We start from the raw sequence: 16634 nt of genomic DNA on the forward strand, positions 1-16634 counted from the left end.
TGAACTCTCTTTTTCTTTTGTTAAAGAGATCATCTTACTCTTTGGTAAGGTCTTTTTGAGTTAAATTTTATTTTATCTGATAACTATAGTAGATTTATTTTGTTTACTATATGCAAGTCATATCTTTTTTCATCTATTTTAATTTATACTTTCCTATATTCTTAAACTTTAGTATATTTTAGTTTATAGTTTGCTTATAAACCCAGTTTGACTGCTTTTCTCTGTTTCTAGAACACATAATCCATTTACAATTGTTATAATTATTGCTATATTTAATTTCAGTATTTGGGGTAATTTCTATTTTCCCCATCTTAATTCATTATTGCTTTCTTTTATTTATGTTGGAATCATTCTTTTTTATTCATTCTAACTTTTAAATAAATACTGTCTTAAAATTTGAAACATCTGGTGCACCCAGGTGACTCAGTTTGTTAAGTGTCTACCTTCTGCTCAGGCATGATCCCAGGGTCATGGGATCAAGCCCTGTGTTGTGCTGCTTGCTTGGGGAGGGGGAGAGGCTGCTTCTCCCTCTCCTCTTTCCCCTCCCTCCCACTTGTGCTCTCTCTCATTCTCAAATAAAAGCTTAAAAAATGTGAAAGCTGTTTAAAAAAGTGAATATGCTTTAAAAAATAAGGTCTATGTTCAACTTCTTAATTTTAATATATAGTAACAGAATACCTCCATGTCCTTTCAATAAAAGCACTGTATTTTGAAAATTTACCACTTTTATTTAGACAATTGTGATTTGCTTAAAATGTTATAAAAATTAGAGGACACTTGGGTGTTTCTTGATATATTTTAATAATTTAGAGGCTTCATCATGAAAAAAAATCACATTTTAATGGATGAAAAGGTCTCTTTTCTGTATGAGAAAATGGATAAGAAATCAGAAAAAAATTTTTACCTGAAGATAAAGTTTTAATATCAAGAAAACAATCATAAATTAAGAATCTTGGAACTTCCAGAAAACTGTTTTTGACAATCTGAATATGATATGCATCTGTGTGGATATCTTTGAATTTAGTTTGAATTTGTTGAGCTGCTTTATATGAAGATTGAATTTCATAATATTTGAGAAGTTAATGAATATTATTTCTTTGAAAATGATTTTCTCTTTTTCTTCTTTCTCTGTGAGATGCCCATTTTGCATGTGTTGATACTCTTGATAGTTTTCCATCAATCTCTGAGGCTCTGTTCATTGTTTTCATTCTTTTTCTTCCTGCTTCTTAGACTGGATAATATCAATATACATCTCCTCATTTTCACTGATTCCTTCTTTGCCTTTAAAAAAAAAGATTTTGTTTATTTGAGAGAGAGAGAGTGAGTGTGCATAAGAGCAGGGAGAGGGGCAGAGGAAGATGCAGGCTCCCTGCTAAGCAAAGAGTCTGATGCAGGGCTCCATCCCAGGACCCTGGGACAATGGCCTGAGCTGAAGGCAGCCACCTAAACAACTGAACCACTCAGGTGCCCCTCTTCTTTGCCTTTTTAATCCTACCTTTGGTTCTTTTATTTCAATTATTGTGCTTTCAACTATAGAATTTATATTTGATCTTTTTAAAAAAAATTCTATCATGTTATTGATATTCTCTGATGGTAAGATATTATCCTTATCATTTCCTTTAATTCTTTAAGGTATAGTTCATTTTAGTTATTTGAACATATTTTTGAATGCTGGCTTAAAATCTTTGTCTAGACAAATACAATCATCATCACACTCAATGGTGAAAAGTAGAACTTTCCTTCTAAGATTAGGAACAGAACTAGGATACCCACTCTCCCCACTTGTATTCAGTAATACTGGAAGTCCTAGCCACAGCAATCAGACAAGAAAAGTAAATTAAAGTCATCCTTATTGGTAAGGAAGAAAACCTACACTATTTGCAGGTGACAGGATACTACACGTAGAAAATTTTAGAGACGCCACTAAAAAACTCTTAAACCTAATAAATGAGTTATGTAACGTTGCAAGATACAAAATTAATACTCAGAAATCTATTGTGTTTCTATACACTAATAAAACAACAGAAAGAATAATTAGGAAAACAACAGCATTTTATATTGCACTGAAAAGAATAAAGTGCCTCAGAATGAACTTAATCCAGGAAGAGAAAGACCAATCTTCTGAAAACTATAACATAGATTAAAGGAATTGAAGACAACACAAAGAAATGGGAAAATTTTTCCATTCTTATGGATTTCAAGAATTAATATAATTAAAATGTCCATATTAACCCAAAACAATCTACAAATTCAATGCCATTTCTATCAGTACATTTCACATATCTAGGACAAGTAATCCTAAGACCCTGAATAACCAGAGCAATCTTGAAACGAACAAAACTGGAGGTATGAAAATCCATATTTCAAGATATGCTATAAAGCTGTACTAATCAAAATAGTATGATACTGGCACAGAAATAGGCACATAGATCAACAGAATAGAATAAAGAGCCCAGAAATAAACCCACACATTTATGGCAAATTATGAGAAAGAAGCCAAGAATAAACACTGGGGAAAGAACTGTCTCTTCAATAAATGGTGCTGGGAAAACTGGACCACTCTTAAATCATAAACAAAGTAAACTCAAAATGAAACCATAACACTCCTAGAAGAAAACATAAGCAGTAAACTCTTTGACATTGGCCTTAGCCATATTTTTCTTGATAGTTCCCCTCAGGCAATAGAAAAGCAAAAATAAACTATTAGGACTACACCAATATGGAAAACTTTTGCACAGTGAAAGAAACCATTGACAAAATGGAAAGAGAACTTATTGAATGGGAGAAGATATTTACAAATGCCATTTCTGATCCAGTGTCAGAACCTAAAATACATAAAATCTTACATAATTCAACACCAAAACCACAAATAATCCAATTTAAAAGGTGGGCAAAGAACCTGAAGAGATAATTTTTTTAAAGAAGACCTGAAGATGTCTAGCAGACACATGAAAATATGCTTACCATCACTAATCATCAGGGAAATGCAAATCAAAACCACAATGAGATTTTACCTTAGACTTGTCAGAATGACTAAAATCAAAATGACAAGAAATAACAAGTATTGGTGAGTATGTGGAGTAAAAGGAACATTCATATACTATTGGTAAGAATATGATTTGTGAACTGGTGGATAATAGTAGGAAGATTCCTCAAAATATTAAAAATAAGAAAACCATACAATCCAGTAATTCCACTATTGGATATTTACCCAAAGAATGAAAAAACATTAATTTGAGAACATATATGCACCCCTATGTATTTTTTGTCTGTTTTTCCCTATTTTACAACTTCTAAAAAATTTTTATTTGAATTCCCGTTAACATACAGTCTAATATTACTTTCAGATGTACAATTTAGTGATTCAACACTTACATATAACACTTGATACTCATCATAACCATCCACCACTTTGTTTAATGAAGCATCATTTAGAACAATCAAGAACTGGAAGCAGCCAGTGTCCATCAATAGATGAATGAATAAAGAAGATGTTATACACACACACACACACACACACACACACACACACACACACAGTGGAATATTACTCAGCCATAAAAAATGATATCTTGCCATTTGTGACAACATGGATGAACCTAGAGGGTATCAGGCTAAGTGAAATAGAGAAAGATAAATACCATGTGATTTCATGTGGAATCTAAACAAAATGAACAATAAAGTGAAATAATATCTGCATAATAGGGGTCCCAGGAAATGAAGGGAGAGAGACTGAATGTTTATTGAACAAATTATAGCAGAACAAATTATAGCAGAGAAAATTCCTAATCTGGTAGGTATTCAAGTCAAGAAGGCACAGAGAATTCCCCTCAAAGTCAATAAAAATAGGTCAACACTTCAACATATAATAGTGAGGTTTGCAAATTTCAGAGATAAAGAAAAAATCCTTAAAGCAGCTCCAAATATGAGGTCTTTAGACTACAAGGATAGAAATATAAGGCTGACAGCAGACCTGTCCAAAGAGAACTAGCAGGCCAAAAAGGACTGGTATGATATCTTCAATATGCTAAATGGGAAAAATATGCAGCAAGAATACTTTATCCAGGAAGGCTGTCATTCCAAATAAGAGAGAAAGAGTTTCCAGGACAAAACAAACAAACAAAACAAAACTAAACTAAACTAAAGGATTTCATGAACACTAAAGCAGCCCTCCAAGAAATATTAAAGATGATCCCTTGACAGTATGGAGATTCCTCAAAAAATTAAAAATAGAGCTACCCTATGACCCTGAAATTGCACTACTGGGTATTTACCCCAAAGATACAGATGTAGTAAAAGAAGGGCTATCTGTACCCCAATGTTCATAGCAGCAATGGCCACAGTCGCCAACTCTTGAAAGAGCCAAGATGTCCTTCAACAGAGGAATGGATAAAAAATATATGGTCCATATATACAATGGAATATTACGCAGCCATCAGAAAGAATGAATACCCAACTTTTGTATCAACATGGTTGGGACTGGAGGTTATGCTGAGTGAAATAAGTCAAGGAGAGAAAATCCATTATCATATGGTTTCACTTACTTGTGGAGCATAAGGAATAACCTGGAGGACAGTAGGAAAAAGAAAGGAAAAGTGAATTGGGGTAAACCAGAGGGGGAGATGAATCATGAGAGACTGTGGACTCTGAGAAACAAACTGAGGGTTTTGGGAGGGAGGGGATGGTGGGATGGGTGAGCCTGGTGGTGGGTATTAAGGAGGGCATATATTGCATGGAGCACTGGGTGTGGTGCATAAACAATGAATCTTGGACATTGAAAAATAAAATTAAGGAATAAAAAAATAAAAAAGATGATCCTTTGAGCAAAGAGAGAACTCAAAAGTAACAAAGATCAGAAAGAAAAACTCTACAGAAATAGTAACTTTATAGGTAATACAATGGCACTAAATTCATATTTTTCAATAATTACTCTGAATGTAAATTGATTAAATGCTCCAATCAAAAGACATAGTGTATCAAATTAGATGAAAAACATAAGACCCATCAATAAGCTATCTATAAGAGACTCATTTTAGACTCAAAGACACCTCCAGATTGAAAGTGTGGGGATGGAGAGCCATTTATCATGCTAATGGACATCAAAAGAAAGTGGGAGTAGTGACCCTTATATCAGAATACTAGTTTTTAAACAAAGGACTATAATAAGTGACTAAGAAGGACACTATAGCATAATAAAGGTTCTATCCAACAAGAAGGTCTAACAATTGTAAGTATTTATGCCCTTAAGTTGGGAGCTGCCAAATATATAAACCAATTAATAACAAAATTTAAAAAACTAATTGATAATAATGCAATAATAGTAGGGGACTTTAACACCTCACTCACAGCAATGGACAGATCATCTAAACTGAAGATTAGTGACACACGGACCAGATAGACTTCACAGATGTATTCAGACCATGTCAACCTAAAGCAACAGAATATACATGCTTCTCAAGTGCCCATGGAACATTCTCCAGAATAGATCACATACTCTGTCACAAATCAGCCATCAACAAGTATAAAAAGTCTGAGATCATACTATGAATATATTCAGACCACAGCACTTTGAAACGTGAAGTCAACTGCTAGAAAAAATTTGGAAACGCCACAAATAAATGGTGGTTAAATACATACAAAAGAGTGAATGGGTTAACCAGGAAATTAAAGAAGAAATTTTTAAAAATACATGGAAACAAATGAAAATGAAAACACAATAATCCAAAACCTTTAGGATGCAGTAAAGGTAGCCATAAGAGGTAAGTAAGTATATAACAATATAGGCCAACCTAAAGAAGCATGAGAAGTCTCAAGTATACAACCTAAACTCACACCTAAAGGAATTAGAAAAGGAACAGCAAACAAAGAAAAGAAAAGGAACAGGAAATAAAGCCTAAAGCCAGCAGAAGAAGGAAAATAATAAAGATAAAGGAGAAATAAACCATATAAGAACAACAAGAACAATAAATAGTAGTACAGATCAACAAAAGTAAAATCTGAAACAGGAAGAAATAGAAAATTTGAACAGATCCCAAACCAGCAAGGAAATTGAATCAGTAATCAAAAATCTCCCAACAAACTGGGATCCAGGGCCAGATATCTTCCCAGGGGAAGTGTACCAGCCATTTAAAGAAGACTTATTACCTGTTCTTCTTCTCCTCAAACTGTTCTAAAAAACAGAAATGAAAGGAAAACTTCCAAACTCATTCTATGAGAACATGTATTTATATTGTCAATATATTATATTTATTCATTTGCTCAATTCTGTAAGACACTGAAATTATTTTAGCTGATACTGTCAGAAAAACAAACAAAATATTTTATGATTTTATTTCTCTTACCCAAGACTGAGAATATATTACTGTATCATGAGTAACTAAATCAGTCCCTTTTTATTCCTTGAGTTGGTTCACTTCTTTTTTTTTAAATGTTATGTTAGTCACCATACAGTACTTCATTTCTTAAGTTGCTTCATTTTTTGTAAACTATTATTTTTGTTTAGTATAATTTGTTTTTGTAATATGTAGAAATATTAGCCTACTTCCAAAATAAAAATATTTAAGAGAGAGAGAGCATTTTTTCCTGAAGCCTACTCCTGCATTCCTCAGTTTATCCCTTCTGTTTTAAGTAAGTTGTTTTCTGGTTTATTATTATTATTATTATTATTATTTATTATTTATTATTATTATTCTGGTTTATTATTATTATTCATTTTGTAAAAGTAAATGTCTCTATATTTTTCTCTATTTTTCCCTTAATTCCCCTTCTTTGTCACCTCAAAGGTAATATACTAGATCTGCTTTTAAACTAACATCTGCTTTTTAACTTTTATTTTTCACTTAATATTCTCTCCTGGAAATTTTTGTCACTTTCTGGAGAATGTTTCCATTCATTTTACAGTTTTGTACAGCTGTTTGTGTCAATATACCATTGTTTATGTGATACCACAGTTTACAGTACATATCTTCAGTTACTTAAACAGTAATCTATGCTTGAACATTTAGGTAGTTTTGAATATTATGCAATTACAAGTGCTGCCGTAATAAGTAACCTTGTGCATATGTGTTTTATTGTTTCATCTACGTTTATGTATTATCCTAAGTATAAACATCCAAAAAAACTGGAACTAATTTAGGTAAATTTAATTTATATAAATGTTTATGAAATAATATTCATATGAAAACACTCATTAAAACTTTTCTCACTGTTTTCATATCTAGCATTGTATTTTTAGTTTTATCAAAAAGAGAGAAAATTCTGCTGTACACTTGTATAAATTTGAAGTTTAGGTATTTCATAATAGATTTTTTTTCTATTTAATGGGCTAAATGTATTTCTTTATGTAGTACCAGATGAAGAACTTATGATTGGGCATGAAGATTCAGTGTCAAAAACCGAAATGCAAGTAGAGGAACAAAAAACTTCTAGAAAGGGAAGATTCACTAGTAAGTATTTTTAAAAACTTTACATATTATTTTAGAGTTTTTTTTCCTTTGGCTCACAAAGATATAGCTAGGATATATTCTTTAGAAATTTTACATGTTAATTAAAGTGGGAATACCCTAAGATAAAGAACAAAAGAAAAATTATTGATACATTTTGTTTATAATTTCTGCTCATAAGACTATTTCATACCCATGAGTCATGTGCTCAGCATCCACCAAGAGCAATAGTAGGTCAGTAATGGTCTTACAAAGAGTGCGTACCTTTCAGTCAGCCCTGGGAAATTACTGGTCCCAAAAATCCAATGGGTGCCTTAGACCTGTGTCAGTGTCTTTTTGCAATAGGTTCTAATGGTGAAGAGATGGTAACTTATGCTAACTCCAGAGTTATGTGCCATGAAATCTCTTTGGGTAGAAAGTCAGTAGTCAAAGAGTCCCACCACTATTCAGACTCTCTAATCTTGGGAAGAAAGGGTCAATAGATTCACAAACATCTCCTGTGGAATAAGATGTCTTGTCTTTTGCTTATCTTGCCCTGGAATTTTACCTGGACACTAGGTCCTTTTACCTTATTTATATTAATGGTCCAACCATGTTGCCCCATATGATCAGGATGATATACAGCCCTAGTTGGATAACCTTGTTTGGGCCCACCAGAAGATTGTCATCAATTTGATGAAAAGCTAGTATTCCCTCTGCAAGTGAGACTTTGTTTCACAGTTGCTTACCTGATAGCAGTAGAAAAAGGAAAAACTACTAAAAATTTTTGTGAATGTTTTTTGCATTCCACTCTCTTGCCCAAGACTGAGGTTATAGATCAAATACTGTTGATTGATTATTTGGATTTGTGCTTATTTTTTTCCATCATTAGGTTCATTAAGTTTGCTTTCAGTTTTAGTCTTTGTTCTCATTTTTAAAATTTATTTTTGGAATACATAAAAGTGAACTTTCTTCCAAAAGTAGTAAATATGCAAAAAGAGATAAAGTATCATTCCTTCCCTTGCATTCCTCAGTCTTCACCCTCTTCTTATAGGTATCCAACTATATTGTTTTCTGGTTTGTCCTTTTATATTTTATTTTAAAAAACCTGTCCTTTTCCACCCCCTTCATTTCTATGTTACTTTCTTTCTTTTATAAAAAGTGGCATGTTAGGTATTCTCTATTTCATTTTTTAAAAAGTTACCCCTAGAATCCTTCCACATCATTTTGTAGAGATGTTTTCATTTCTTTATAGCAGTAGGTTTCTCACTGTTTTCATATCTACTACATATTGTTACTACATTATGTACCACAATTTATACTATACCATAGTTTATAATATATGCCTTAGTTTATCCAACCAGTTTTCTATATTTGTGTATTTAGGTGGTTTTAAATATTTTGCAATTACAAATAATACTGTAATAAGAAAACTTGTAATATGAATTTTCATTTTTTTGGTCTATGACTATGTAATTCCCCAAATAAAATGTAAGTAACCCCAAAAAGCTAGAGACTAATATAAAACATATTTTATACCTAGGAATATTTAAGAGACAATAAGACAGCTTCTACATACATCTATTAAAACTGATCTCACAAGTTCATGTGGATCTATCATTGTGACAGTTTCCTTAAAACTTTACAAAAATGAGAGAAAATCCTGCACAATTATTATTAATTTGTAATCTAGAGATTTCACAATAAATATGTTTTTCCATCTAATGGACTAAATGTATCTCCTAATGTAGCTCATGATAAAGTACCAGATGAAAAGCTCATGCATAAGAATCAGGATTCAATGTCAAAAACCCAACAGCAAGTAAAGAAACAAAGAACTCTCAGAGGGGAAGGACTCTCTGGTAAGTATAACAACCCTAGCTAACATTAAAATATTTTATTTATTTATTTATTAAAAGATTTTATTTATTTATTTGACAGACAGAGATCACAAGTAGGCAGAGTCAGGTAGAGGCGGGGGGAAACAGGCTCCCCGCTGAGCAGAGAGCCCAATGCGGGGCTTGATCCCAGGACCCTGGGATCATGACCTGAGCCGAAGGCAGAGGCTTTAACCCAATGAGCCACCCAGGCGCCCCTGAAATATTTTAAATTAACCTCACCTGATGGTCCTTTTTGTTTGGTTCATGAATATGTATTTGAGCACACGTTACAGAATTTTTACACTTTATACTTTATCCTAAAGTATTAATACCCTTAGATAATTAGTGAACAGAAACAAAAGTATTGATACATCTTAGATGGCGTTTTGGTACTAAGATTATTTTATGGCCATGGATCATATACTCAGCCATGACTCAGTAACAGGCCATCAACTGACTCTCAAAGGGTTTGTACTTACGAGGTCACTCCAGAAAATTATGGGTCCATAAATGCAGTGGTTGCCCTTGACTAGTGGCATTGTCTTTCAGCATAGCCTAAAACTGGTACACAGAGATGTGCTAAGACTTATAACTCAGATGGAAAATGTGTATAATAGTGATGAAAGGGAAGGGTAGCTAATAGATCTCTCAGAGGATCTCCAAGGCATCCATCTATCAAATGTAGAGATCTTTATGGTAACCCAATATTTGAGTGCCATCAAGATACCTCTGAAGAGTGTGAATCACCAGTAGACAAATAGTACCACTAATTGTTGAGACTCCTTGCATTTATTGGGCCAGAGAAAGCCAAAGGCTTGGAAATTGTCTACTCTCAAGTAAGACATTGTGGCCCTTCCCATATGATGCCCTGGAATTTCACTTAGGTTTCAGGTCCTTGTATCATGTCCAGATTAATGTGGTGTTCAATCCTTATTTGCTGGTGCCTTTTTCTGGCTCCATTTGGATGATGTCATTAATAGGAAGGTTAGTTGTCCCTTTCTCTGGTAATGGGACTTTTTTCCAGATTATGGTCCTGATGACCTTTATGTCAGAGAGGGAATTTAAGGACTCCTCTGGAAGATCAGTAATGGTGTATTGCAGCCCAGTCCACATAAGGGTAAACTGAAAGCAGTATTGAAAAGGGCATTTGTGATGTCAGTTGCTGCATACCAAATTCCCTCATCTTGGAAGATAGCCTCTGTGACAGTCATAATGTTGGGCACTACTGGCGTCAAGGCTGCACTGCAGCATTAAACTACCTATAATTAATTGAGATTCCAGAAACCCAAAACCTTGTATATAGGTCATTTGGGGGAATTTTGTCTTCCCGAAGCACAAAATGCTAGCAGGTATTTTTTTCCCCCTCAGGAAGTTATATTTGAGAGGCAAAAGCACTAGAGGCTGATAGATGAGTTGGTACACATATCCTTCTACATATCCCACTAAGTCTTAACTGAAAAAGTTCCTTTCAAGGAAAACAGAGGTTAACATAGACAATATATTTATACCAGTAGTGCACTCAGTAGTGGGCACCATGGCAGTAGAGGTCTGTCTGTGTTGGCCCATTGGTTCTACACATAGGTGAGTCTGGATAAGAGTCTGGTCTTGGCCTCATACTCTAAGCCAGAAAGGATTATTATTTTCCCCTCTTTCTGATATCATAGATTGTGTAGATCATAGATACTTTTGTGCCAGTATCCAAAATCCCAAATGTGATTCTTCTCCATATTCACTTGAACTCTGACTTTGGCATAGGGCCTTCTTTCTCAGATTAGGACATAGAGCCCTTGGCCTGATATATAGTTTTGTTTATGTTGGTTTATGTTTAAAAACTGAACATTAGGGCTTAAAGTTGGCAGGGTTTTTCATTCATCTCAAGATTTATTAGAACATGTATAGGAAATATAACCTAATATTAATCATAGGGCTATCACTGCAGACCCTAGGGAAAATCCTCTTGCACCCTCAGTGGCATATAACCTGTCTTGGGCTTCTTGGTAGAGAGCCCATCTATCTTCTCAATTGAGAAAATGTTGTTAAGTAGCTGTTTTATGGAACTTGGGACCAGGGAAAGAAGGGGTGGAAAGTCGAGGAGGAAGAAAATACTAAGTTAGGATGGATAAATACATCTTCAAGTTACCTAATAAGTTGGTTTTGACAGAGGTACTTGAATAATGTCTCAGCTAAGGCCATTCACCTCTCATAAAGAGCCTTCTGAATGCAGGTGCCTAGGGTGGGTATGCAGAATGTGTAAGAATATGGACAGCCCAGAGGGACGTGAATCCTTGACAACAACTCCTTCCGGAGATTGCCCTGGCTATCAGGTGTGGAGAAGGCAGCTTCCTCTTACGAGGCGTGTGTGTGTGTGTGTGTGTGTGCGTGCGCACGCATCTGTATATATACATATATATAAAAAATGTAAAATTTGTCTATCATCATCATATATCCCCACACACACATATAGTGAGGCACACACACACACACACACACACATATTTAGAAATAATAAGTTCTTGAGTGCCTGAGTGGCTCAGTGGTTAAACGACTGCCTTTGGCTCAGGTCAATTGCAGAATCCTGGGATCGAGAATCAGTCTCCCTGCTCAGCAGGGGAGTCTGCTTCTCTCCCCCACCCTGCTCATGGTCTCTCTTTCACTCATCTCTCTTTCAAATAAATAAAATCTTTTTTTAAAAAAGAAATAATAAGTTCTTTATAGACATGTTTCATTCCAGTCCATCTCCTTGGAGCCTGTTCTTGCCTTCCTCTGTTTTATATGCATGTGTCCTTTCTTTTGTAGTATAAAGTCTAATCTTGAGTAACATCAACACACTTATTTGCTTAATCCTGTAATACTTCTAAATTTGTTTCAAAATTACTTAGCACATAGTACTAGAAAAACTAATGTACTAAAAAGAGTTTGTTTGTATCCTATTCTTTTGGCTAAGACTGAAGATATATGTCAGCTACTACCAGTTTTCAAATGGTCCCAGGGTGCAAACCCATCTCTATTTAACTCTGACCATAGTATCACTGAGGAGCTAGATACCAACTAGAAGTTGGTAAAACTAGGCAGATTCTCTGATTTTTCTCAAAATCCACTGGGAGATATAGAGAGAAGGGCCCTTGTGTTAGTGTTAAGTGTCATCACCATCTGACTCTAATGGTACTATCCTGGGATTCCTATGGGCTTCCACTTGGCCAGGTGGTCATTAGTGGAGAGTCTATAATCGACATCTTGAGACCTACTATTGCGTAACTACACTCAGAAAAGCCCTTAACCAGATGACTCAGGAGTGGATAGCCAATTACCATTTTTAAGTCATTTTCTCTGCTTGTCAATATAGCAGTAGCCAATTTTTCATATCTAGAAATTTATCAGTTAAAATCCAGATTGTGTGATGAGCCAATTGATCTGACCTATGAATAGGTTTAAATGAACTTGATACTAGCAAGTGTGGCATGAAAGAACCTAGAAATCTGAGTGTGTTTAACAATCTCATTGTGCACTGTTCTCACTCATCCCCTCTCACTAGGGACCATCAGGTTGGATCATCTGCACTAGGAAGATGGCTAAAGGTTTGGTCCAAACAAGCTTTTGTTTGTTTTAAAGATAATTTTTGACTCTCTCTGCTTGACTTATTTCACTCAGCATAATCTCTTCCAGTCCCGCCCATGTTGCTACAAAAGTTGGGTATTCATCCTTTCTGATGGAGGCATAATACTCCATAGTGTACATACACCACATCTTCCTTATCCATTCGTCCATTGAAGGGCATCTTGGTTCTTTCCACAGTTTGGCTATTGTGGCCATTGCTGCTTTAAACATTGGGGTACAGATGGCCCTTCTTTTCACGACATCTGTATCTTTGGGCTAAATACCCAGTAGTGCAATGGCAGGGTAATAGGGAAGCTCTATTTTTAATTTCTTGAGGCATCTCCACACTGTTCTCCAAAGTGGCTGCACCAACTTGCATTCCCACCAACAGTGTAAGAGGGTTCCCCTTTCTCCACATCCCCTCCAACACATGTTGTTTCCTGTCTTGCTAATTTTGGCCATTCCAAGTGGTGTAAAGTGGTATCTCAATGTGGTTTTAATTTGAATCTCCCTGATGGCTAGTGATGATGAACATTTTTTCATGTGTCTGAGAGCCACTTGTATGTCTTCATTGGAGAAGTGCCTGTTCATATCTTCTGCCCATTTTTTGGTATGATTGTCTGTTTTGTGTATGTTGAGTTTGAGGAGTTCTTTATAGATCCTGGATATCAACCTTTTGTCTGTACTGTCATTTGCAAATATCTGCTCCCATTCCGTGGGTTGCCTCTTTGTTTTGTTGACTGTTTCCTTTGCTGTGCAAAAGCTTTTGATTTTGATGAAGTCCCAAAAGTTCATTTTCGCTTCTGTTTCCTTTGCCTTTGGAGACATATCTTGAAAGAAGTTGCTGTGGCTGATATCAAAGAGGTTACTGCCTACATTCTCCTCTAGGATTCTGATGGATTCTTGTCTCACTTTGAGGTCTTTTATCCATTTTGAGTTTATCTTTGTGTACGGTGTAAGAGAATGGTCGAGTTTCATTCTTCTACATATAGCTGTCCAGTTTTCCCAGCACCATTTATTGAAGAGACTGTCTTTTTTCCACTGTATATTTTTTCCTGTTTTGTCGAAGATTATTTGCCCATAGAGTTGAGGGTCCATATCTGGGCTCTCTACTCTGTTCCACTGGTCTATGTGTCTGTTTTTCTGCCAGTACCATGCTGTCTTGGTGATCACAGCTTTGTAGTAAACCTTGAAATCAGGTAATGTGATGCCCCTAGTTTGATTTTTGTTTTTCAACATTTCCTTAGTGATTCGGGGTCTCTTCTGGTTCCATACAAATTTTAGATTATTTGCTCCAGCTCTTTGAAGAATACCGGTAGAATTTTGATCGGAATGGCATTAAAAGTATAGATTGCTCTAGGCAGTATAGACATTTTAACAATGTTTATTCTTCCGATCCAAGAGCATGGAATGGTCTTCCATCTTTTTGTGTCTTCTTCAATTTCTTTCATGAGTGTTCTGTAGTTCCTCAAGTACAGATCCTTTACCTCTTTGGTTAGGTTTATTCCCAGGTATCTTATGGTTCTTGGTGTTATAGTAAATGGAATCGATTCTCTAATTTCCCTTTCTGTATTTTCATTGTTAGTGTATAAGAAAGCCACTGCTTTCTGTACATTGACTTTGTATCCTGCCACGTTACTGAATTGCTGTATGAGTTCTAGTAGTTTGGGGGTGGAGTCTTTTGGGTTTTCCATATAAAGAATCATGTCATCTGCGAAGAGAGAGAGTTTGACTTCTTCCTTTCCAATTTGGATACCTTTTATTTCTCTTTGTTGTCTGATTGCTGTTGCCAGGACTTCTAATACTATGTTGAACAAGAGTGGTGAGAGTGGGCATCCTTGTCGTGTTCCTGATCTCAGCGGGAAGGCTGCGAGCTTTTTCCCATTGAGGATGATATTTGCTGTGGGTCTTTCATAGATAGATTTTATGAGGTTCAGGAATGTTCCCTCTATCCCTAATCTTTGAAGCATTTTAATCAGGAGCGGATGTTGGATTTTGTCAAATGCTTTTTCTGCATCAGTTGAGAGGACCATGTGGTTCTTCTCTCTTCTCTTATTAATTTGTTCTATCACATTGATTGATTTGCAAATGTTGAACCATCCTTGTAACCCAGGAATGAATCCCACCTGGTCATGGAGGATAATCTTTTTAATGTGCTGTTGGATCCTGTTTTCTAGGATCTTGTTGAGAATCTTATCATCCATATTCATCAGTGATATTGGTCTGAAATTCTCCTTTTTGGTAGGGTCTTTGCCTGGTTTGGGGATCAGGGTAATGCTGGCTTCATAGAAAGAGTCTGGAAGTTTTCCTTCTGCTTCAACTTTTTGAAACAGCTTCAGGAGAATCAGTGTTATTTCTTCATTGAAAGTTTGGTAGAATTCCCCAGGGAATCCATCAGGTCCTGGGCTCTTGTTTTTTGGGAGGTTTTTGATCACTGCTTCAATCTCGTTACTAGATATCAGTCTATTCAGGTTGTCATAGATAATTTTTAAAGAGAAATTTTAGGTTAAAAGCACAGGTACAGATATTTTCCATATACCCACTGCCCTCACATATGCATAACCTCCCTAATTGTCTCTCTCATTTTCCCTTCCTTCCTTCCTTTCTTCTTTCCTTCCTTCCTGCTTCTCCTTCCTCCCTTTCCTCCCCTTCTTTCCTTTCTTCCTTCCTTCTTTTCAGAGGGAGCTTGAGCACACACACAAGCATGGAAGGAGGGTCAGAGGGAGATGGAGAGAGAGAATCCTGAACAGGGTCCATGTTCAGCTCAGCATAGAGCACAGCATGGGACACAGTCCCACAGCCCTGAGATCATGTACTGAGCCAGAATCAAGAGTCAGACACTTAACTGACTGAACCACCCAGGTGCCCTTCACCTCCCAAGTTTTCAACATCACTTCTCAGCGATAAAAGTGGCATATTTTTTTATAGCTGGTGTACTACATTGAAAAAATCACAATCATCCAAAATCCATAGTTTCCATTAGGGTTCACCAAACAAGATTTTCAGTGCCAGAGTACTTATCTTGAGTGGATTATACCACTTAGAGACCAAATAGTAGCTAGCTGAAGGAGAAGGTCTTGGGTTTTTATACACTATTTTATTCCTTACCCTCTTCCTCCTCCCCCTGGAGCAAAATAATCACTGTCAGGGCACTCGGAATGAGTGGGTCTGTCATGATGCACTTAACAAAGTAACACTGTCTTTCACTAAATTTGACAATACGGTGAAGGTGAACCACCCAAGTCTGTGAAGTCTCCTTGGATGCTGGGCAAGGTAATCCAGAGGGCTCTACATTTTTTGTCCTTAAACATGAGTTTTGACAACTCAATGGGTCATAGCCTGTTCATTATGTTTTACCTAAGGACCCTCAGCAAGATTTTATGAGTAACTGCTTTGTTTTCTGGTTTATCTTTCCAGTGTTCCATTTTGTAAAGGTAACTATCTCTCTATTTTTCTTCTTATGTATCCTTATTTCTTTCCCCAAAGGAAGCATATTAGATATTCTATCTTTCAAGTATTTCTTTTCCACTTAACATTATCTCCTAGAAATCTCTTCAAGTCAGTTTACTGAGATCTTCTTCATTCCTTTTACATTTCCATGAAAAACAGTTTGTATCACAGTGCATATCATAGTTAATATTACCATAATTTATGACATATATCACAGTTTATTTAATCAATTTCCCATGCTTGTACATTTAGGTAGTGTTTAGTACTTTGCAATTAAAATATTTCATAT

The 16634-nt window shown here is 35.6% G+C and overlaps 1 protein-coding gene across 1 annotated transcript in view; it reads left to right on the forward strand.

Annotated features, from left to right (window-relative positions):
* The window catches only part of LOC111155517 (coiled-coil domain containing 7), a 403110-nt gene that overhangs the window by 193166 nt on the left and 193310 nt on the right, over positions 1-16634 (forward strand). The window contains exons 20-21 of the mRNA XM_022515688.1: positions 7347-7445; positions 9173-9302. Coding sequence (XP_022371396.1) covers positions 7347-7445; positions 9173-9302 — 229 coding nt within the window. The remainder of the gene's footprint in view (positions 1-7346; positions 7446-9172; positions 9303-16634) is intronic.

Source organism: Enhydra lutris, unplaced genomic scaffold, assembly GCF_002288905.1.
Source record: "Enhydra lutris kenyoni isolate GAN:26980312 unplaced genomic scaffold, ASM228890v2 scaffoldscaffold42, whole genome shotgun sequence".
Taxonomy (NCBI): domain Eukaryota; kingdom Metazoa; phylum Chordata; class Mammalia; order Carnivora; family Mustelidae; genus Enhydra; species Enhydra lutris.